The sequence below is a fragment of the Ipomoea nil genome, unplaced genomic scaffold (assembly GCF_001879475.1).
Source record: "Ipomoea nil cultivar Tokyo-kokei standard unplaced genomic scaffold, Asagao_1.1 scaffold1317, whole genome shotgun sequence".
Classification (NCBI taxonomy): Eukaryota; Viridiplantae; Streptophyta; class Magnoliopsida; order Solanales; family Convolvulaceae; genus Ipomoea; species Ipomoea nil.
Window position 1 is genome coordinate 2,460,451 of NW_017617745.1, and position 23,615 is coordinate 2,484,065.

The following is a 23,615-nucleotide window of genomic DNA, read 5'->3' on the forward strand; positions in this document are numbered from 1 at the left end:
CTAAATTGCAACTTTGAAAACTTTGGTCCTATTCCTAATTAACCTTGCCCTCGAGTTTGAAACCTAACTCCTTCGCTCTCTTTATCCTTTTAAACCCAATCCTTCCCAAGACCTAGTGTACATAGATGTATATTTACGTATTTTTCCTCGTAAAATGTGTCCTCATGAACTACCATACTAATTTTGACTCGTTATTCCCAAAATGATTTCTAAAGCTTCGGGGACGAAGCTTCCTGTAAGGGGGGGAGGGTGTAACACCCCGTGTTACGGCCTTTAATCTTGGATTAATGATTTAATTAATTCCGTTAATAATAAATAAAAATGATTTAATTTGGTTAGGATTCCCTTTAATTAATTAATGTGGTCCACCATGGATCGTGGACCCTTGCCTAAACTAGAGTCTTAAGCCTATTAGGAATAAAGAGAGTGGACCTTCCACAATTCAGATTCTAATTAGGAATCCTAGACCTATTAGGAATAAAGATAGTAGACCTTTACTACTCAGATTCTAATTAGAAATCCTAGACCTATATACCTGTTAGGAATAGAATGCAGGTCTTTACTATTCAGACTCTGATTATGATTCCTAACCCTATAAATAGGGGATTAGAAAGCAATTAGAACTCTTACCACCCATAGTTATATTACACGAAATTATTCCCAGGAGATTCCCCACCACCAAGCCTAGGGATCAATCGGATGGAAATCTTAGAGAAGAACTTTAATAGCCAAGGGAGGATTAATTAAGGCTAAGAGATAACCCATGTCTTGACAAAACCTATTTTCCTTGCTATATCTTATTCATTGGCTCCTTTGATATATGGTTCGGTGTTTGAGTCTTTATAGAGCTTTGCCTAGGGTTTATATTGTGTTTATGGGATAACCTTGATGTTTATGTGATAATCTTGATGTTCTTGATACTATGATTGATTATATGAATGATCTTGTATTTTGATTATGTCTAGAGCCCTAGGGTTATATCGTGAATTTCGTATTATGATGTTCTTGGTATATTTGGGTGGGATTATGCATGATCGGGTATTGAGTCTAGCCTAGGACTTGTGTTTAGGACTTTGCATATAGATTCCTTGATGTTCTTCTAGTTCCGGATGTTCCTGAATCAGTATATGATTTATGTTGGGTCTTGGTATGTTTAGGAATCGTGTTAGGATGTATTTGGTGTGATTCTTGGTTTAATTCCGTTAATTGAATACGTGGTGTTGTCGTTATGTGTTTGAATGCGTTTGGACATGATTTCGGGTTCCACGAGAGATATCGGGACCGAAAGTTGCCTGTGTATCAATGGGGGGTAGGTGGGGGGACTGACCACCCGGCACCTACCCGCTGCCCGGGACGCTATTCCAGCGGGCAGCCGGCGGGCGGTGGTCTGCCCGCCTGTAACACCCCCCCCCCCCCAAACAAGGCCCACAAGAAAGCCCTAACACATGCAGATTAAACAACAAACTAGCACAGTGGAAGATAAAACAGAAACTGGATAAAAGAAAATCCAAGTCAAGGGGTGTTATGCCACGTCTACCGAACCTGGTAAACGCTAAGGTGAACAATCTGCAAGTGTAAACATCTAACCCAAAACATCAGTCTAACTACATTGGCGCACAGGCCCCAAAAACAAGGGTAAAGGTGCTAAGCTACCAAGCTCTAGACATCGCGCTCGTCTAAACATCACCTGAAAGATACAAAGATAAACATTGGGACGACGCCCGGTCAGCGATAATGCTGGCAACCCACCAATACCGTTAAGTATCATAAGTAGATAGATATAAGTTATAAAACCATTTTCGAAACGGAATACATAAGTATATAAGTCAAAAGCCAAGATCAGTAGACAACACGAGACTCATCACTCTCAAAGATAACATCGGGAACACATCCCAAACCACAAAGGTTAACCACAACACAAAAGGAATAAGACTCACCCATGGCAACACATGCCCTTGTGACTACACACGTCACAAGAAAGAGAACTCACCACAACGGCTACACAAGCCCTCGTGACATCACCCATCACGAGTTGATATGCCTTCCTTATGCCCTGTTCCAACCTTATGGCTACCCCCAACCTTGTACCTTCATGCCAACCTTTACCTCCAGGACCCCTATACTTCTTAGTCCAACCTTATTCCCCCGGGACCGTCGTCCCCCACCAACAACCCGCCTACAAGACCACCAATTTCATAGGACACAAGGTACCGTACATGGCGAAACACATGCCCGGATAACACATGTTATCCCCCAATCACGTGAACCTTTCTCGAAGGAACACAGCTCCATAATCACGTCACGGCCACCACGAGGACCGCTGCAATACCTTGGTGACTAGCGTCCCATACCACTCATCGTGCAATCCAGGTAAAGCCACACACGCACCACCACTCACACGAGTCAAGCAATGGATTACAACGAAGGTATGAAACCATACTCAATCAAGGAATGGGTCACCACCCAACGACAACAACGATGTATAACACAAGTTAACATCAACCACACGGAAGGTACGAACAACACACACACTAGCATTAAGACAATAATCTAGCATGCTTAACAACGGAGAAACTCAAGATAGTTCCGAGGAACTCACAAGACACCTCTTTGGTCCAACGAAACACAATGTTGAACACTTAGCACGATTCAAGACTCCAAAGTCCTACATGGATACCTACCATATAGTTCTAGACCTACGAAACATCAAGAAGATGCTCAAATAGTTCCACAAAAGAACAATGGGAAGTCAAAAGATCAAATACCGAGACAACGAATCACGGGGAACAAATCCCGATCCAAACACCACCGTGTACCCGCGGGTGGACCCACGGGTAGTGCCCCACCCGTGGTTCCGCCCGCGGGAACACCATCCCACGAGGCCTGTACCCGCGGGTAGGCCGGCGGGTGGTGCCCCGCCCGCCGTTCCGCCCGCGGGAACATTCCTGTTCCACAATAAATCCCTTCGGGGATTTTCTTCTCCAAACACAAATTCAAGTCCAAAACATGCCAAATCTCACCAAATACAACAAAATGACTTGAACCATGGAAAATGCCAAGCAATGGCACAAAGGAACCCTAAACACAAGCTCTAGATATGCAATATCACAAGATAAATGCATAAACCCTCACATTTCATAGCAAAACATAAGTAGAATCCAAGAAATCACATATAGGTAAGCAAAATAGGTTTTGTAGAGCATGGGTTACCTCTTTAAGACCAAAAGACTTCACTTTACACCACAACAAGCTCCCCACAAGGCTTACTTCTCAAACCCACTTCAAGGTCAAACCAAAAGATTATAAAGATCCTACCTTTAAGAAAAAGACAACTAAGATGGAACCAAAAAGACTAGATAAACTTAGATCTTACCCTCCTAGATGCCCAAATAGGTGAAAGGTTGAATCTTGGAAGCAAAACTTGGAATCTTGACAAGGGTCTCAACTTGGCTTGGAGAATAAGCTACACTTCTTTTCTAGAGAGAAGGTAGAGCAAACTTTCTAAGAATTGTAAGGAATGAAATGAAGAAGTCTTCTAGATTAGGTTACAATGCTAACTCTTGGTGAAAAGACAAGAATACCCTTACTAAGCTTTAGAAAGTGTAAGGAACAAGGGAACTCCCCTCAAAGCACAAGGTACAACACAACTTAAAGGTTGACTAGTCAAATACTAGTCCTTGAGTATTAAAAATCAGGATTTTAGGAATCAATTCCTCAAAAGAAATAGAATTAATTACTCAATTAATTCATGGGTTGAAATGTGGATTTTTGGGGTGTCACACCGCCGGCCACCCGCTGGAATGGCGAGTGGCCGCCGGCGGGTGACCACCCGCCACCTACCCGCTGGAAAGTGGTGTTTTAAGTATCGTTCTAGGAATTTATGTGTAATACGTGTCGTTGTTGTTGTGCCTTGATTGTTATGTGATTATGTGTTGATTGATTGAATGGTGATGAGTATCGTGGTCATTGTGCAATGTCCTGTGTGATTAATGATGATGATGATGATGATAAGATTGTGATTGGTGGAAATAAATTGTTGGCGGTTGGCACCACTTGTGCCCGGTCATTGTACTAAAGGTACAGGCCATAGCGGTGACTGTGCTAAAGGCACACACCCACCTTCGACTAGCTTGCCATTGAGCATGAGTCAGGTTATAAGTGTTGCGGCGTCATGTTAGAGCTATATGCGATGACCCCTTGATAGTGGCACTAGAGGTGCGGATCATTGAATGGCACTGCAGCACCATCTTGTAGTTGCCCAGAGGAATAATGGGTGGTTATATAAGGGTGGCCGGGAGGTATTGGTTGGAACTGATATAAGGACGGAGGAGAGCTACAAGGTTGGAACTTGGTATAAGGTTGGAGGATGGATTGTGTGTTTTGTTGATTACTTGCTAACTGTCTTGAATGCCTTCGTTGCCGCTAGTTGGATTCGTGGACTTAGTTAGATAGTTATAGCATTGATGGCCTGCGTGCCTTGATTTATATTTGAATATTGACTATGCTTTGTTAGTTAGTTTAGCCTATGCATCTGGGTTCTCTAGCTCAGGTGTGGCATAGCACCCCGACTATCATGTTTAGTTTACGCTCTATTTGGGATTTAAATTTTAGACTCGCCTTTATTTTATAGGTTTTAAATATCTCAAAATTCAGGGGTGTTACAGCTCCAATCTTTGTGCTAAGGGGATTCCACAATGAGTGAGTATCTTGGCAAAATCAATGTTTTGATTTGACAACTTGTTGAAGCTGGCTGGCCGGCCGATTGGTTTGGATGAACAAAATCTCTATATGTTCAAGGGCCTCCACCCTGAGTACCACACAATGGTATCTTCAATGATCACCAAGGAACCTGTGACAATTGATCAATTCAATGACTATCTCACTACACATCAGTTCATCTATGGGAATGATGTTTCTTTAGCTGGTTTCCCAGCCCCACCATTAGCGCTTATTGCACTGAGAGGACCAACTACTACCTCTGAATAGGAACACATTACTAATTAACCTCATGCTCGTGGTCGTAGAAATAGAGGAAGTCGGGGCCATGGACGTGGCTATAGCTATATTTCAAAGTGTCAAATCTGCAACAACCTTAGTCATACTTCCCTACAATGTTAATATTCAGGAATACCCATTCATCAAGCAAATATGACTTATGTTGATGATCTAGCCACCACCCCATTCTCCCAAATTTGGCTCCCTAACACTGGTACTACACATTATACCACTCTAGACTCCTCTTCATTTCAACAAGTGGAAGAGTACACGAGCAACGACACTCTTCAAGCTGGTAATGATAGAGGTTTGAATATTTTTGGTATTGGAGACACTTCTATATCCACTTCCTCGCATTCCCTCAAATTACAAAATGGGTTACATGTTCCTGATCTAACCAACTCTTTTCTGTGTGTCAAACATTTTGCCACTAACAATAATGTTTTCTTTGAATTTCATCCAACCTGTTTTGTTGTGAATGATCTCACCACCAACCAAGTTCTACTTAGAGGAGAAAGCTTAGGGTGGGTGGGGGGGGGGGAGGGCGGGTAATACAAACTTCTAGTACAAAAACAAATGGCATTCATTACATCAAAAGTATCTTTAGAAGTTCAACACAACTGTCTCGTTTTCAAGTAATAGTAATACACTTTGTTCAGCCTGTCAATTAGGGAAATCCACACGATTTCCTCTAGAAAGAGTCACAAAATCTAGTTCTTATGTATTAGATTTAGTTTAGATGGATATTTGGGGATCATATCCGATTTTATCTAATGAAGGTCATCATTATTGAGTTATATTTGTTGATGATTACTCTTGATATACTTGACTTTTTCCCATGCTATTTTTCATAGGTTTAAAGCACTTGTTGAGTGAACCTTTTCCTACAAAATAAAAGCCATTCAGTCTGATATAGGGGGTGAATACAAAAAGCGAAACAAACTCTTTGTTAGTCTTAGAATGAACCATCACTAATCTTATGCTTACACACATGAACAGAACTGGCGTGTTGAAAGACATCACAATTAACCTTACTTGCTCAAGCTTCTATCCCTATCAGATTTTGGGTTTATGTCTATGAAACCACGGGTTTTCTAATTAATCATATGCCCTCCGCAACCTTTAATAATTTGAATCCATATAAAATCATCAACGAAACAACTTCCAACTACTCCTTCCTCCGTGCCGTTGGTTGTCAATGTTTTCCCTATCTACATCTCTATAATAAACACAAAATAGAGTACCTTTCTCCTCTGTCTATTTTCCTTAGGTACCCAGACTCATTTAGAGGATATCGTTTCTTGAATCTAAATACTGGAAAAATTATTACCATTCGCCATGTCCAATTTGATGAGAATGTTTTCCCTATTGCAGCTAAAACTCCTCCACAGGTTTCTACTTCGACTTAGGATGCAATATCATGGACTATCGCCAACGTACCAAGTAGAATAGGATGCCAAGATATCAACACGGGCACGAAATACCTTGGACATGACCATGTCACAAAGACTTTTCCTATAGTGACAACTGACAAAGGACACGGCTATGACACACTAGTACACAGCCATGTCAATGTGAACCCTGCTCCAATTGTTCCTTCCAAGCCCGAACGACATCGACCACCACCCTTAGCTCAACGTACACATCTATCGTATGATCCTATGACCCATGACTCATGACTCCATAGGTAACAAATCTCTAATTGCATGTGTAGATGACTCTGAACCCACATGCCACTCCTAAGTTGTAAAGAGCACTAAATGCAAGTAACAATGGACGAAGAATTTAATGCTCTCCTACACAACAACACTTGGAAGCTGGTTCCACATGAACGAGATATGAACGTCATTGGATGCAAATGGGTTTTTAAAATCAAAAGAAAAGCCGACTGTACAATTGAATGATAGAAAGTTAGACTAGTTGCAAAAGAATTCAATATGGATGAAGGAGAAGATTATTTTGACACTTTCAGTCCGGTTGTCAAACCAATTATAGTAAGCCTTCTCTTATCTCTTACTATAACAAAAGATTGGTCTATCAGACAACTTGATGTTCACAATGTCTTCCTCAATGGTTGTCTAAATGAGAATGTTTACATGAAGCAACTACCAGGGCATATTGACAACAATTTTCCTACACATGTTTGCAAACTACAAAAGTTGCTATATGGTCTGAAACAAGCACCACGTGTATGGTTCAAACATCTTCAAGATTGTCTACTCTTAATTGGTTTCAAGGCTTCAAAAATTGATGTATCATTGTTTATCTATTCTGGTGCTACTGCTCAAATTTATCTAATTGTCCATGTTGATGAAATACAAATAATGAGTAGCAACAAAAGTCTCTTGGCTTCCATAACAAGTAGACTAGTTGAAAAGTTCAAAATCCGTGATATGCGACATCCAAGTTTCTTCCTATGGATTGAGACAATTCACAACAAGGGGGCGATAGTCCTATCACAACGAAGGTACATGCTTGTAATACTCAAAAGATCTAGAATGTAACATTGCAAGCCAATCCCCACTCCAATTACCATAAACAGCAAGCTAAGTGCAATAAACTCATCACAACCATATGGCAATCCCACACAATCTCGCAACTTAGTTGGAGAACTTCAATATCTGACCATCACACGTCCAGATCTCTCATTTGTCGTAAACAAACTCTGTCAGTTTATGCAATCTCCAACCAATGACCATTGGGTTGCCCTAAGGCGTGTTCTAAGGTATGTCAAAGCTACTCTAGACTATGTTCTACGTTTCATGAAATCATACTCAGACGACATTCATGCATTTTCGAACTCTGATTGGGCGGGGTGTCTTGATGACCGCAATTTCGTTAGTGGTTTTGTTGTATTTATTAGTAAAAATATAAATTTATGGGCTTACCGCAAGCAAAAGACAATTGCTAGATCCTCAACGGAAGCATAATACAAAGCTATAGCCAATGTCTCAGCAAAGGTAACATGGTTTCATGCAAAAATCACCAAGACTTTGGTGTCACAACCTTGGTGCTACCTATTTGTGTACAAACCCTATATTTCATGCAAGAACCAAACATGTTGAAATAGATTACCATTTTGTTCATGACAAAGTAGTATCAAAGGAACTACAAGTAACAACATCTTTACGAAAGACCAACTAATAGACATTTTCACCAAGTCACTAACCACAACAAGGTACAATGATCTAAAAGACAAACTCAGTATTCTCTCTAGAAAATCTTAAGCTTGAGGGGGCGTATTAGAAATATGTATTTTCTAGTCATACTAGAATCCCTTCTCCCTTTCCTTGCGTTATTGTGAATCTACATTTTATCATTCATCATTTGACTTGGACAGTTGGATTCTTTTGTATTCTTATAACAATTAGGACTCAGATTGTTCAATAATAAATTTTTTTTTCATAATTATTGTTGTTCTAATCTAATTTGTTTATGAATTATAAATTCAAATATGCTTTATAATTTGCAAACCAAAAATTTTCAAAATAAAATAGATCGTTATATTATAATGTTTATAATATAATTGAATAAGCTTTATTAAACATACATATCATCCAGACCATGAATTATTTGCAAAAAAAAAAAAAAAAAAAAAAACACACACACATAAATACTTAATTAAATAAATAATCATTTCAAGGCTCAAAGATCGACAAACGGCCTAGCAATCAAGCAAAGATCCTTTTTCTTGGATGCAATGACGCCAACTGCCTCAGTCATGTCCAAATCTTTAGGGCTAACTCCGTCGGGGAGTTCCCAATTGAAGTGGTATAGTAAACCAGCCAAGGAAAGGGCAATGCTAGTATAAGCAAATGAAATTCCAGGACACATTCTTCTCCCCGCACCAAACGGTATGAACTCGTAGTGATTTCCCATGAAGTCCACAGAACTGTTTTCAAATCTCTCTGGCAGAAATCTTTCTGGATCTTCCCAACTCTCAGGATTGGTTGCCAAAGCCCAAGCATTAATTATGACTCTGGTTTTGGGTGGTATAATATACTCGCCAATCTTTGCTTCCTCCATGCTTTCTCTAGGGTGTATAAGTGGAAGTGGGGGGTGGAGTCTGAGGGTTTCTTTTATCACAAGCTTTAGGTAAGTTAGGTTTTCCAAATCTTTGTCATCAAAGGTTTTGTTTCCCTTTAAAGCTTGTCTGACCTCGGCTTGTGCCTTAGCCATCACACTTGGTCTCTTTATCATTTCAGACATTGCCCAGATAATTGTTGTAGCAGATGTTTCAGTCCCAGTAGAGAACATGTCCTAAATTTTGAATGAAAATATATACAATGTCACACACTTATCTACATGTATAATAGAGTTTCACACTTTGTACGATTATTGTGTCACTTTCAGTTCTGGTCCTTAACTTTTAAATTTATCAATTTGGATGGATAACTATAAATATTTAAAAGCAAAACCAACCCTTGTGAGATCTCTTTCTAAATGTAATCCAAGCCAATATTTTACTATTTGAAAAGATGAAAAACTCTTTCTACAATAGTAAAAATAAAATAAAATTTGTGAAGAAAAATGAGAGTGACATAATAGATGTGAAATTGAAAGTGCAAAAAATTCATATATCATATACAGATATACTATGTGAAGTAAATACATAATGGAATATAGTGCCAAGTAATATATTTATATGAGTAAATCTTGTGTGATATTTAATACTTTTTAGTTAAAATATAATAATTTCTATAGGTCTACAAAGAGCGATATATAACAAGTGGTCATGGGCCAGTTTAGGACAGAACAAGCCCTGAACCGACCTAGAAAAACCGGACATAATGTGCTTCACTAGGCCTAGCCCAGTCAAGGATCGACTTGTACATGGCTAATCAAAGTCCTATTTTTGTTTTTTTTTTTTTTTAAAAAAAGCCTCAGAACCAGTTTGAAATCGTCCCAGGCCCAGGCCCAAGCATGCTCAAGCTCAAACTTTGCGCTGGTTGAGTTTGAATTAAGAAATTTTGTTTTCAATTTCTTTAGATAATTTTTCTTCCAACACTAGATTTATAGATTTTTTTTACTTGAAATCTTACATTTACCTGTAAATGATAAATTATTGCATATTAGATGTTGTGCCAATGTTCTAAATTTATGCGTTTAAAGAGGACTTCAAAGTTTGAGTGATTTAGTTGATCCGATTAGAAAATGTATTAAATGGCTTAGAAACAATAGAAACAAAAAAAAAAATGATTTAAAAATATTGAGTGCACAACATGATTAAAAAAAATAAAAATAAATAAAAATAAAAACATTTTTGTCTCGATAAGCCTACTTGGTGAAATTCTACATATGAATTGGTATGATATCATGAGATAATAACTACTTTGTATAAAAATAATCAAATTAATGATGTATGTTAGCATAATTAGAACAATGAGGCTTTTGATTCCTCTAAATCATTGAGGATACGTAGACATCTTTAATATTTCTTAATATTGAGAGTTGAGAAAACCCAATAAAAATAATGATCAAACTCAAATTACAAGTCTTTTATAATTTTTAAAATTATCAATCTAACATAATTTAGTGACTAAAAATCAAATAAAATTTATAATATATTTTATAATATTTTTAAGTTATCAATTTTTTAATGTATTACTAAATTTATTAATCTAATATAATTTAGTGATATTAGTAATCAAGTTCAAATGATATTACAAACATTATAAATATTTTCTAAATGTTTAATATTAAAAGTTCAAATAATGTTATAAGTTTTATATAAATTTTTAATTTTATTGAAAATATTATTAATTTTTAATTTTGAGATTAATAGTAAAAATATTATTTTAAACAAAAATATTAAATTTGAAAAAGTGTTCGTCGAAGAGTAATTAGCATTATTGTGTGATTTGTGTCAAAGAGTTGGAGTTGCTCAATCTGATATATCTTTGATTGTTAATTATGAAGTCAATCGATAAATTTCTATTTTAAACAAAAACAACTTAAATTATTTATATAAAATAATATAAAATTTAAGCCTAGCCCAAAATGGTCCACTATAGGCCTGGACCCAAGTCGAGGACAATTCCAAATAGTTAAATGTCCAATTATTATTGTGTAGATCATTTTGTATCTTATAAAATAATGTACTTTTAGTATACTAAAAATGTAAATTTTATTTAGGGAAAGTATATATTTTGAGTACTGAAAATATATTATTTTATATAATATATATTCAATACATAAATAATATACACTTAATATATTAAAAATGTACTTTTTTATTATTGTTCATATAGTACTGTGTGAACCATAATCTACTCAATAATTTGACATGCAGTATCGGTCTAGGTTGTGATAGACTGATAGGTGACGTGACTTATATTCAGTGGCGGATCCAGAAAATTATTTGAGTGGGGCGAATATTAAATGACGTTAGAAATGTCATTGACAAAATATCAAGCAACCATAATAAGGTTAAAATACAAAATACATTATAAATTACAATATATTTATGAGAAAATATGAAACATAATCAATTAGATAAAATAATTTGAATAACAATATATTCATAAATACTTTTAAATTTTAATTTCTTTTAGTTAGATTGATTTTTCTAAATTAATTTGGATACAATAAAATATATTATAAATTTATATATTACATTAATTAAATAATTTATAATATTACATATACATAAATATAATAAGGGGGTGGGGTGGGGTGGGGTGGGAGAGGAGGGGCAGCTGCCCTCACTGGGTCCGCCCCTGCTTATATTGTTTATATAATAACATAATGACGATGGGCGGCTGAAATAATTAATTTATTATTAGCTATTTAGCATTGTAGCAAGCAAACCTAAATCATCCATGACGTTATTAATTACTTTAACCTACTCAAATATATGATTGCGTATTTTTTAAAAATAAACTTCCATCAGCCCGAGCCACGAGGTATGTTGAACACTATCTTATTTCAGACTTGGAGAGAGTTCATCCAAATAGTATTGATTGTATCTCTACTCTGATTATATTAATCAAAAGAGTAAATACCAGTGGACATCCTCTGACTTTGGTGGTATTGTCACTTTTAGTCCTCACTTTTTAAATCAACCACTTCCAGTCCTCCTACTTTTTGTTTCTAACCATCTATGGTCCTTCCGTTACACTTGGTCATCTAACGCCATTTTCTCAAGGGCAATTCAGTCCGTTCTTGAAATTAAAATTAGTTGAAAATTAGGCATTTTAATGAATGCAAGGCGCGTAATTACTTCCAAAAAAAAAAAACTTAATACATTAATTATGAACAGACTGAATTGCCCTTGAGAAAACGGCATTAGATGGCCAAATGTAACAAAAGGACTATAGATGGTTAGAATCAAAAAGTAGGAGGACTGAAAGTAGTTGATTTAAAAGGTGAGGACTAAAAGTGGCAGTGCCACTAAAGTCGGAGGATGTCCACTGGTATTTACTCTAATCAAAATTATGGTAAACTAAAAATAAATTTTTAGAAAATAAAATCTGAAAGTAAACCTAGGGTGTTTTTGGTTTGAATAGGGGAATCAAAATCGAAATGAGTATTAAATATTTGGTAATTGGGATGAGTTTTGGTGAAAGTATTTTGTATATTTAAGAGTAAAGTGAAATTGGAATGATTATCAATATGGTTGAAAGGAATTGTAATTTCATGGAATTGCAATTCCCCCCTTTTCATGGAATTAAAATCTCATGTCCCCCTGGGATTTTAATTCCTGAAATTTTAGGAAGAAAAAAAAATAGTGATAAGTCAAAATTACCCATTTCTTTTTTAATCGAAAATTAATGCCTGACAATAACAATGGGCATTTTAAACTTTATATTACTTATTCCCTTTCAATATCCATGTATACCAAACATTGGAATTGAAAATCCCAGTAATGCTATTCTTGTAAACCAAACACTGGAATTTAAATTTTCACTTTATTCCCAGTAATTCATCTCCCATGGAATTGCAATTCTTTTCCCACGTAATTTTCCATCTCCAACCAAACGCCGATTAGTATTTGGTTATTTATGACTCTATAATCAATATAAAAGTTTTAAAATACCAAAAACAAAAAGTCAAATACAATTGATGTAAACAGTGACGATGAAGTGAGGGGAGCCGAAATGAGGACGCTATTGAAATAAGGAGGTCGGAATAATGCTGAATTAATGAAATGATACCTTATTTAAATTAAGTAATGACTTTGGTAATTTTTAAAAAGTTATCAACCACAAAATGTGTATGACTTTCATTTTCAATCCTTATTTCTATCCCATGAACCAAACACACAAAGAAAATTACTAAATCACCTGATAATGAGAAGAATTATTTGAAGGAGTTAATTTGGAACAGTAAACTTACATTGATGACTGCTTTGATGTTGTCTTCTGTGATAGGAAATTGAAGCTCCCCACCTTCCTTCACTCTTAGTAAAACGTCAACTATATCTTCATCTTTTCCACTACTATTTGTGCTGTTTGCTAGGTGGTTCTCTTTGTGATCTCCAATGATGATATCAAAAATCTTATCTAGCTCATGGTGCAACTTCAACAGCTTGGGTTTCATCCCACTAGTGTAATGAATCCACTTCTTGGACGGGAACAAATCGCCCAAATCAAACCCCCCGGCCAAAGAGAGCACTTGTTTCAAAAGGGCAATGAACTTTCCTTGATCTTCACTGCACACTCTCCCAAACGCGACCTTAGCAATAAGCGAGCTCGTGAACCAGCTCACCTTTTCCGTCAAGTTGGTCGGAAACCCTGTCTCCGACGACAACCTTATCGACGATACGAGGTTGGAGAGCTCTTCCTGTCGGAAAGAACAGAAGGATTTGACCATCTTCATGCTCAGGAGTTCCAACACACATATCTTGCGCATTTGCCTCCAGTAATCTCCGTAGGGCGAAAGCGCGACGTCTGTGGATTTGTAAAACACGATATCCAGCGCCATGATCTTTGGCCTGCTGGCGAAGACGAGGTCGTGGGTTTTAGTTATCGCTCTCGCCAGTTGAGGAGAAGATATGACGATGGTGGAGATTTCGCCCAGCTGCAAGTGCATTATGGGTCCATATTTTCTTGATAAATTTCTGAGAGAACGATGCGGAAGCGACCCACCAACTAAATGGTGGAGGCTTCCGATGAGGGGTAATTTCCATGGACCTGGGGGCAACTTTTGCTTTGCTGCTGCTTTTGATTTTGCCCATAATATGCATATGCAGAAGATGAGGAAGGAGAGGAAGAGAAAATAATTGATGAGCTCCATTATTTCTCAGAAATGAAAGACGGATAGATGGATGTTAATCATTAAACTTCATTGCTGCAGATATATACTAGTATTTTCCCATGCCATGAACAGACACAATTTTAGAAGTATAGGCATGAGTCAATACATCTTTATATAAAAAAATATACTGAAACGAAATAGACCCAGGGTAAGGGTATAAAAATGATTAAATCCAACAATATATAATAGTGTATATATGATGATAACCTTGAATGTCATTCCTGGCATAATTGCCCCATACCAACAACCACAAATAGAATAGAACATTAAAAAAAAAAAAAAAAACACTGGCATGCAAAAAACTTCTTTGTAGTACTGGGATGTAAAAGAAATACATTCATATAAAAATTCATTCCTGCTGATACTCGCTGGTAGAATACATAATCTACTGTGTTTATATGCATATCTCTTGGTCATGAAACATACTCCTTGCCCTTTATCGTTTCGCTGCCCTTCCTATCTCCGATTTCATATGTACGCAAACACCTAACGTAGTGAGGTTCAATGCTTAATTGAGATTGTATTTGTACTATAAACAATCTGTAATACCTAATGTTTGTATTGTATTTGTTTTTATATGAATTCAGATGTATTTATAGATTGTAAGGAAAATCATTGTTTACATATGGTAATTAATGTCATTGTTTGGAAACCAAAGAGACTGATTGTAAATAAGTACACGAATTAATGGTAATCAACTCAGGTTGGATGAAAAAATTTCAAACGTCAAAATGTTTATACTTCTTAAATGATGGGATTTTTAACAAAATTGATAAAATCTCCTTTGCATACAAAACGCAATCGTTTTTTACACGCGGGATCTTTTTCCCTATTTTTATTCTCAAAAAGGTTTGGGAGATTTTATTTTATATATAAATAAAAATGTGATATGAGCTTTATTAATTTATATATATAATTATTAATTTAATAATTATTTTGATTTGATTTTTAATTATTAATATAAATATTTGTAATTAAAATAAAAATCTTATTATATATAATACTCGTAGAAATTAATTCATGATTACATGAATTTATAAATTTGTACGTATTTTGCATCTTTGTGTTGTATAAACTCAACAATCTCTTTATATATATATATATATATATATATATATATATATATATATATATATATATATAGAGAGAGAGAGAGAGAGGAAAGGGATCAGGTGCATTTGTGGCTTCCCGTGCGGATGTGCGGTGGATTAATGTGCGTGAGGTTTATACTTAATGTACGTGAGATTTGTACTCGATGTGCCTGAGATTTGTACTTAATGTGCGTCATGTTAATATGCGTGAGTTTTGTACTTAATGTGCCTGAGTATTGTGTTTAATGTGCGTGAGATTTGTGCTTAATGTGCGTGAGTATTTCAGAATTACGAGCTCTGAAGGAAGCAGAACAGAAACTCACGCACATTAACACCCAAGCTTCTTGTTACTTCTTCCTTCAATTTGGCCATGAATTCTGGATTATCATCTACCTTCAGTGCAGTTGAATGTTTATATAAATGGCGCACGCACAGTAAAATTTGCACAACAGCTAAGTGTGGATTTCTGTTGTATTATTCCCATAATTCTTAACCACCATAGCCCGCCTCCGCATCATCATCATCAGGGAGGGGGCAAATGGCTACTGGGATGGGGAAGAAGCTGACATCAATATTTTCTGCTACATTTTACACATTCACGCACATTAAGTACAAATCTCGGGCATATTAAGCACGACACTCACGCACATTGAGTACAAATCTCACGCACATTAATCCACCGCACATCCGCACGGGAAGCATTCACCGCACGGGAACCTTTCACTATATATATATATATATATATATATATATATATATATATATATATATATATATATATATATATATATATATATATATATTGGGCATTACAAAAATAAAAAATAAATCAATTGACAATAAATAATATAACATAATAGAAAATAAAAATTTTAATATAACAAATGTTGGGCCAATATATAATTATACTTTTTAAAAATTTCTGGGCCAAACCTATTATCCCATTGTTGCAGTCCATTTACCCAAAACTCATTCACACTTTTGGAGAAAAATTTTGGTAGCTAGGATTTTGTTTTATTATATATAAATAAATAAATAAATAAGTAAATAAATATATATATATATATATATATATATATATATAGAGAGAGAGAGAGAGAGAGAGAGAGAGAGTTACACTCGGGTGCGAACGGGCTGCCCAGGCGCGAAATAGGAATTAACTACAGCCGTTGATCAGCGTTCATCCAACGATCATCATTCCTATTAACTTTCTCGCGTTTTGCCATTTGTTTCCAAATTTGTAAGGATATTCTTGTCTTTGTAGGCGTTTGTTTCCAAATTTATAATCTATCCTTGTTTATTAGTCGTCGTCTTCATGATTCGAAATCAAAAGCTCGAGCTGGTGATCGCATAGGCGTTGCAATTCTTCTCCCGCGGAGGCATTCATCATCTGTGTATCATACGATCGCAATGGAGTCAGGTATTGTTCTGTTTATATTTGATCGCGTAAGATGAATTGCTGGTATCTTGGTTACTAGGTGTAGTTGAATTTGTAATCCAGTCATCGTGTTTCCGTAGGTAATTGCATTGAAGGTCTAATTTACATTTAGCCAATTCTAGAAATATTGCACACATAATTTGTTGGTTCACCTGTAATGAATGTAATCTTTTTGTTACTTAGTTGCATCATATGTAGTATTTTACTTGCACACTATGGGCTATGTACTTGCAATACTGGTATATTTATATTCATTGTGTAAGATGAATTACTGTTATCTGGCTCACACGTTTAGTTGAATTTGTAAATTATTCATTGTGTTTCTGTAGGTATTTGCATTGATGTTTGATTTTGCATTTAGATAATGCTAGAATAATCTCACACACAGTTGTTCTTCAATCAGTAATCCAGACTTTTTTTTTGGTTATTTTATTGCGTTGTATTTATTATTTACTTGCACACAATGGTTTATGTACTTGCAATAAGTTTTAGTTTTATATAGTTTATGGTAGATTACCAGTAGCTGTACATTTGTCCACACAGGTGAAGGGGATTCGTATCGTTTGGATATTTCTCCTGGTTTGACAAAATATTACGTCCCTTTGTGTGAAGATTCAGTTAAACCGTTTGTGGGGAAGGTTTTTCCTGATTTGGATACTGGGGTTGAATTCTATACTAAATATGCATCGATTGTTGGGTTTGATGTTCGACTAAGTCACTTGTCAAAATGTGATGATGGGACCACTGTTTGGAGGTATGTTCTTTGTAATCGAGAGGGTCATAAGCATGTTGTTTGTAAAGATAAATCGTCAGTAGCAGAATTGGATGGTGATGCGGAGTCTTCGGTTAAAAAGAGGAGGAGATTTTCAAATAGGGTTGGGTGTGGGGCTTGTGCTATTTTTAGATATGGAGGCGATGGCACTTATGTTATTCACAGGTTTGAAGAGCGTCATAACCATTCATTGACATCAGTAATGTCAAGACAGTTTTTGAAGATGAATAGAAAGGTTGGACCTGGTCATATGAAGTTTGTTGCTGATTGTGGAAAAGTGAACATTGGTCCAGTGCAGAGTTTTCGATTGTTTGGTGAGATGTTTGGTGGGCTGGCAAATGTTGGTGCAACAAGTTTGGAATTTCGGAATATTAAAAGGGATGTGGACGCATTTTCTGCTAGGGTTGATGCTCAGATGATTGTGACTAATTTCTTAAAAAAAAAAAAAAGAAGTATGCCCATCTCTGTTTTTTGCATTTGATGTTGATGAGTATGACCACTTATCCAGATTTTTTTGGGCTGATGCGGTTTCTAGGAAGAATTTTAAACTTTTTGGTGACGTTGTGTCATTTGATGCTACATATTAGACAAACAGGTTAGTTTTGGTAGCGTAGGGCATAAGTTTTATATTCTGTTGTGTTATTGGTCATATTTTTGGCCATAGTGCAAGTATATATGTTTATAGGTGCAACTAGTTTACTCTAAATGCGCATGTAATCTCTGACAAACTTTACATTGTTTTTCCAGGTATGATGTGGTGTTTACACCATTTACTGGTGTTAATAATCATAAAAAGTCTATTACTTTTGGGGCTGGGTTGTTGACAAAAGAGGATATTGAGTCATATGTGTGGTTGTTTGAGAAATTTAAGGAAGCGATGGGTAGTGAGCCAGTATTGGTTGTTACTGATCAAGATCCAGCAATGAGGGTTGCATTTCCACGTGTGTTCAAGGAAGCTAAGCATAGGTTTTGCATGTGGCACATTATGTCCAAGGTAGGAGATAAGGTTGGCCCTTCATTGAGTAAAAACGAGAGTTTTAGGTCAAAGTTAAATTCTGTTGTATGGAGTCATTATTTGGAACCAGCTGAATTTGATCATCAATGGAAGGTTGTCATGGAGGAGTTTGGGTTGTTGGAGCATAGTTGGTTTGTCAAGATGTATGATCTTCGTCATCTTTGGATTCCTGCATACTTTAGTGATGTTAGTATGAATGGGTTAATTAGGACTACTTCCCGGTCGGAGAGTGAGAATAGTTTGTTTGGTTCCTTTACTACTCCTCAGTCCAACTTGGTTGAATTTTTCATGCATTTTGATCGTGCGATTGATAGTCAACGCTATTCTATTAATAAACTCAACAGTGACTCAGAGGCATGTTTTCCAGATTTGAAGACACCACTGTCCATGGAGAAACATGTTGCATATGTGTATACTCTTACAGTTTTTTATTTGGTGCAAGCTGAGATTTGTGCAGCATGTTTTAGCTGTCGAGTTCTAAATGTTCGGGATGACCAAGGGATTTTGTATTATGATATTAAAGACGAAAATGACCGAGTGTTTAGGGTGGTGCTTAATGTTGCTGAAGTAATAGCTTCATGTGGATGTAAATTGTTTGAAAGGGTAGGGTTGCTTTGTAGGCATATTTTTGTAGTTTTCAAAGATTTGAACTTGAATTCAATTCCACTAGTCTATGTAGTTAACAGGTGGACCAAGAGTGCATCACTGGGTCAATCTTTTGATATTGATGGTGTTGTTGTTGATCAATGTAGAGGTGTTGATGAGAAGTTGGTGATATTGAAAAATGTGTGATTAGATATTCAATGCTGTGTTAGTATGGTTCAGTCTGACATTGATCGTTTGAAAGGGTTTTCCCAGATCATTAAGGACCATAAGGATATGCTTTTGGCTGATAAGGATGGTTGTTCTTCTACTGTTGATAAGAGGTCAGTCATCGAGTCAATATGTGGTTCTTCAGTCCCTTCTGAAGTTTCCATTCTTCCACCAAACAAAGCAAAGAATAAGGGTAGTGGTAGGCGCATTAAAGGTTGCAAGGAGATTGCCATTGAACAAAGTAAGAATGAGAGGACGTGCAAGACTTGCAACAAACCTAATCATGATAGTAGGAATTGTGTGTTGAGGAAAACGAAGGACAAGGTGTGCGGTTTACAGATACTCTAGATACAATTGTATTTACATTTTTTTGTTGTCAAAATATGACTATGAGGGATTCTTTATAATGTTGGTTTAGTAGTTATGGAAGTAGTTCTTAGCTTAGATGGAATAATACAGTGCTGATATCTTGTGTTAGGATGTTATGTATTGTTGTTGCACTAATATAGAAGATTACATGCAGTTTTATTGCAGATTACATGCACTAATTGTTGATTGATTTCTTGGGAAGATTTCATGAAAGTTGATTACAAGTATAATTGTTATAATATAAACAATTAGATGCTTTTAGTACGAAAAACGGTTGCAGAGTTTACTTGTGCACTTTTCATATAAAAATATGATTATTAATAGTGTAGTATATTGTATGCAATTTAAAGCATATTTAATTGCACTTGTAGGAAAAATTAATTGCTTTAACAAGGAAGATGTGTTGTACATGTGGCTTAGTAGAGAAATGAAAGTACTTTTAGCATATATGGAAATATAGCAGCTCTAATTGCGGTAATATAAACCACTACATGCATTTATAACAAAAGGTGATTGCATGTTTCTGACAGTAAATGTTAGATATGCCTTACAGAAGAGTACAAGCACTTATGCTACTAGTACTTGCACACAAGTATGACTTCATATAGTCAACTTTCCAAAAGTAGTTACTAAATTCAAAGGCAACTCAAAAATTGGTTTGTTTAAAGATTTAGTTGCCTGCACCAAAAACACATTCACAGACGTTCACAAAGAAAAAAAAACAATCAGGTGTCCGTCACTTCTTTGACTTTGAGGCCTTTTGGAAATTTCTGGCAAGCTTCATGCATTCCTCTCGCTGTTCATTGACTGGGCCGTTCACGATCTCTGCAAGGTACTTCACCCGCAGGTTGTTTAGCTGTTCTCGATTTCCTTTTTCGATCCCACAGTCCCAACCCCTCACACCTTTCCCCATATATGTCTCCATGTGTCGCATAGCGAACACACCACAGTCAACTTTGTTCTCATCATCTCTCCAGCTCATCTCAAGTCTTGATGGTTTTAGTCCCCGTACAAGTTTGCTTTTTGCATCATCATTTTTGGATTGGAAGTACTCTGCCAGCATATTTGTCTGTATTACTTGTAATTGTCAGTATACAAACTATTAATATTAAAATTGTCCAAGATGTCAAATCTTTTATTTTTGAAATTTATGGTGAGGACATAGTAGTGCTCAGCATGTACAATGGGGAACATAATCTGTTTGAAAACATAGAATCAGTAGTTTAGTTGCACAAATAGATATAGTTTATTGCAATATTGATATAAGTTACTTGTACCATTGCGTATATAGTGTGTAGCTTACCAACTCAATATTTTTTCAAGGCTTAATCCTTCTGTCATTGCGATTTCACCATCCAATCTCTCTGAAAATCTTCTAAACCTCAATGCATGGTCACCGTAGGGGGCTACAATCGTGAAAAGCTGCAATAAATGTAGATGTTAGGGTGCATTTTACAATATTTTTTTTTTTTAATATGTAAGGTTATTATAGTTGTTGTAAAACTTACACATACGAATGTTGTTGCAAAAAATCTGCAAGGTGAGGTATTGCTACGGGCCCTTTCTTTATAGTTTAGAATTGTAGACCAGGCATCTACGACTCCAACCTTAATCTTCGTATCAATGGCCATGGATAACATGTCATCCCATATGACTGCCTTGTCACCATATATGAAAATCTCTTTTGTCCTGTTTTAAAAAAAAAATATTAATAATAATAATAATAATAATAATAATAATAATAATAATAATAATATTCAGCAAAGACAGTAGAGACTTTAATATATTGATAGACCAACACTGTTAGTTATATAGTCTTACGGTTCAACATTGGGATTCTGTAGAACCCATTTGGCAATCATTTTTTCATTGTTATTCCATGCTCGGTGAACATCAACTGTTCTTGTCAAGTATGGGGACTTCAATGGATTGGTGATTTTCACTTGCCGCTTCTCTGCCCTTGGTTGTTGTTTCTGAGGTTGTTTTGGTACATTCTTATCAACTGCCACTGCTGGCTCTTCCTGTTGTGGTTGTGGTTCAGGCAGAATCTATAATGATACAGTGCAGCTAATTTGATCACAAAGTGCAAGTAGTATATTGTAATAATGCAAGTAAGTTTTTAAAGTTTCATTACCTCATCAACATTCATGTGTGTTTGCTCTTCTATTTGTTCCTGTCTTGTATCTTGGTCTGGTGTTGCCTCATCAGGTGAAGGGTTAAGAGGTGTTTTAAAGCTTGAATTTGCTGCAGTCCTTGAGACATTTCGAATTGCATTTTCAATCTCTTCTTGAGTCAGTCCCAAGCTGAAACTTGGTCCCTCTGCCACCTTGTTCCTGTACTGTTCTCTTCTGGTGATTGCATTATCAATTGCATCAAATGCAGCAATGAACTCTGGGTTGTTTCAGAACTCTTCATTTTGTTGGGTCAATGTAACATCAGGGTTTGGAATTCCAAGCAGTTTCTGTGCAGATTCCACCATCTGCTTGAAGTTCTCATCTTCATCTGTATGCTCAGGTGCCTCTTGCGCCATTTCCATTACTTCAAGCATTGTTTTTGCTAGAAGTTTTATCTTTTTGGCAAACCTGTGCATATAACTCATCTTTTTTTTTTTTTTTTGCAGGTAGTAAAAGCATGTGTTAATACTCTGAGTGCACAAATTCTAGTGTGTACATGCATATACAGAATAAATTAATTGCACACAATGTAGTATTAACATTTTAACATTGTTCAAACATTATATTGATGTGGTATGTATGATTTATGAACACAAGAAGTATTAACCATGTATAGAGATTTATTTAATCAACTAGTTAACCGCTTATTATTATTTTTTTGGCTATAAAATTCTATGTGCACTAATACATATAACTTCATGCACATATAATTTAATCTAGTTGCATAACATAAGATTATTGATATTTACCTGCTGGTCTTGATCATCATCTTGGGATTGGTTTTTGTCTGTCAGTTGCAGGACTTCTTCCTGTGCATCATCAATGTAGCCGTAGCCGAAGCCACCCGAACTAATCTCAGCCTTTTCCCTCTGGTTCAGTAGATGCGTGTCCCATCCTTTGAATGCTGGCAATGCCCTAGGTACTGTTCTGTTGTAAAGTACAACCCTGTCAACATAAAAAACCTGCAAAATATATAAAACATTGCTTAGTTTTGCTTTAGTAATCAATCGTAGCTGTGTGTCTCATTCATAAAGACACTTACCGCCAGGAATAGTATAGACCCAGTGAACTTTTGTGATGTATTTTTGGCCCATGCAATCTTGCTGCTGACCAATGCGCTGAGTATATACTCACACCAATTGAGCTTACTAATGTCATCCACATTTGTAAAATTCTTTATCAGGTGTGTGTTGACATAGCCAGTTGTACTGCCATCTACAAACATTGTTGTTATCAGTATGGCAAGATGACGCTTGAACCATTTCCCGCCACTCTTGCAAGCTACCATCGCTGCACACAACTTCTGAGGTGTTATATTCAAATCTTTCCTGGCCAACACCTTCTTCCAGTCCTCAAGTAAGGTGTTATTGTCATCTCCTTTACATCTTCTCTCAATTTTGATACCTCCATTAGGAAACCCCAGTGCTTGGGCTACATCCTTAACTGTGATGTGCAGCTCCTTTCCATCCCTCACACGTAAACAAGAGCTGTGTGGGTCATAGTTGTTTACTAGCCACCATCCCAGCTTGCCAGGGACTTTTGAAATGTGTTGATGACGCAGGTTCTCAAACCCCATCTCTCTTACACTCTGCCATTGTTGATCGGTGAACTTCTCAAAAGCTTTTATAAGTTGGAATGGGGTTGCTCGTGTTGTTAAGGACAGGTAAGAAACAGCGTGGTACGTTTTGTC

The 23,615-nt window shown here is 36.3% G+C and overlaps 2 protein-coding genes across 2 annotated transcripts; one reads left to right on the forward strand and one right to left on the reverse strand.

Moving 5' to 3' along the window:
* Positions 1 to 8,582: 8,582 nt before the first annotated feature.
* Positions 8,583 to 14,282, reverse strand: LOC109185338 (premnaspirodiene oxygenase-like). The gene is made up of 2 exons (XM_019335314.1): positions 13,333 to 14,282; positions 8,583 to 9,255 (listed from the first exon to the last, which is right to left on the reverse strand). The coding sequence occupies exons 1-2, from the start codon at positions 14,230 to 14,232 to the stop codon at positions 8,641 to 8,643; spliced, it is 1,515 nt and encodes a 504-aa protein (XP_019190859.1). The 5' UTR covers positions 14,233 to 14,282; the 3' UTR covers positions 8,583 to 8,640.
* Positions 14,283 to 16,754: 2,472 nt separating this feature from the next.
* LOC109185241 (protein FAR1-RELATED SEQUENCE 5-like) lies at positions 16,755 to 19,730 on the forward strand. Its single transcript, XM_019335222.1, has 6 exons — positions 16,755 to 16,764; positions 16,966 to 17,021; positions 17,295 to 17,975; positions 18,142 to 18,149; positions 18,302 to 19,340; positions 19,395 to 19,730. Exons 1-6 carry the CDS (start codon positions 16,755 to 16,757, stop codon positions 19,728 to 19,730), a joined length of 2,130 nt encoding a protein of 709 aa, XP_019190767.1.
* Positions 19,731 to 23,615: the final 3,885 nt, after the last annotated feature.

What these genes read in the sequence shown, in the direction of transcription:
- LOC109185338 (XM_019335314.1), bottom strand. Translation starts at nt 14,232, where the DNA reads ATGGAGCTCATCAATTATTTTCTCTTCCTCTCCTTCCTCATCTTCTGC. An exon ending in ACATCAAAGCAGTCATCAAT is followed by an intron (nt 9,256 to 13,332) that starts GTAAGTTTACTG and finishes TTCAAAATTTAG; the next exon opens with GACATGTTCTCTACTGGGAC.
- LOC109185241 (XM_019335222.1), top strand. An exon ending in GCTATGTACTTGCAATACTG is followed by an intron (nt 17,022 to 17,294) that starts GTATATTTATAT and finishes AGTTTATGGTAG; the next exon opens with ATTACCAGTAGCTGTACATT. An exon ending in GAGGTGTTGATGAGAAGTTG is followed by an intron (nt 19,341 to 19,394) that starts GTGATATTGAAA and finishes AGTATGGTTCAG; the next exon opens with TCTGACATTGATCGTTTGAA.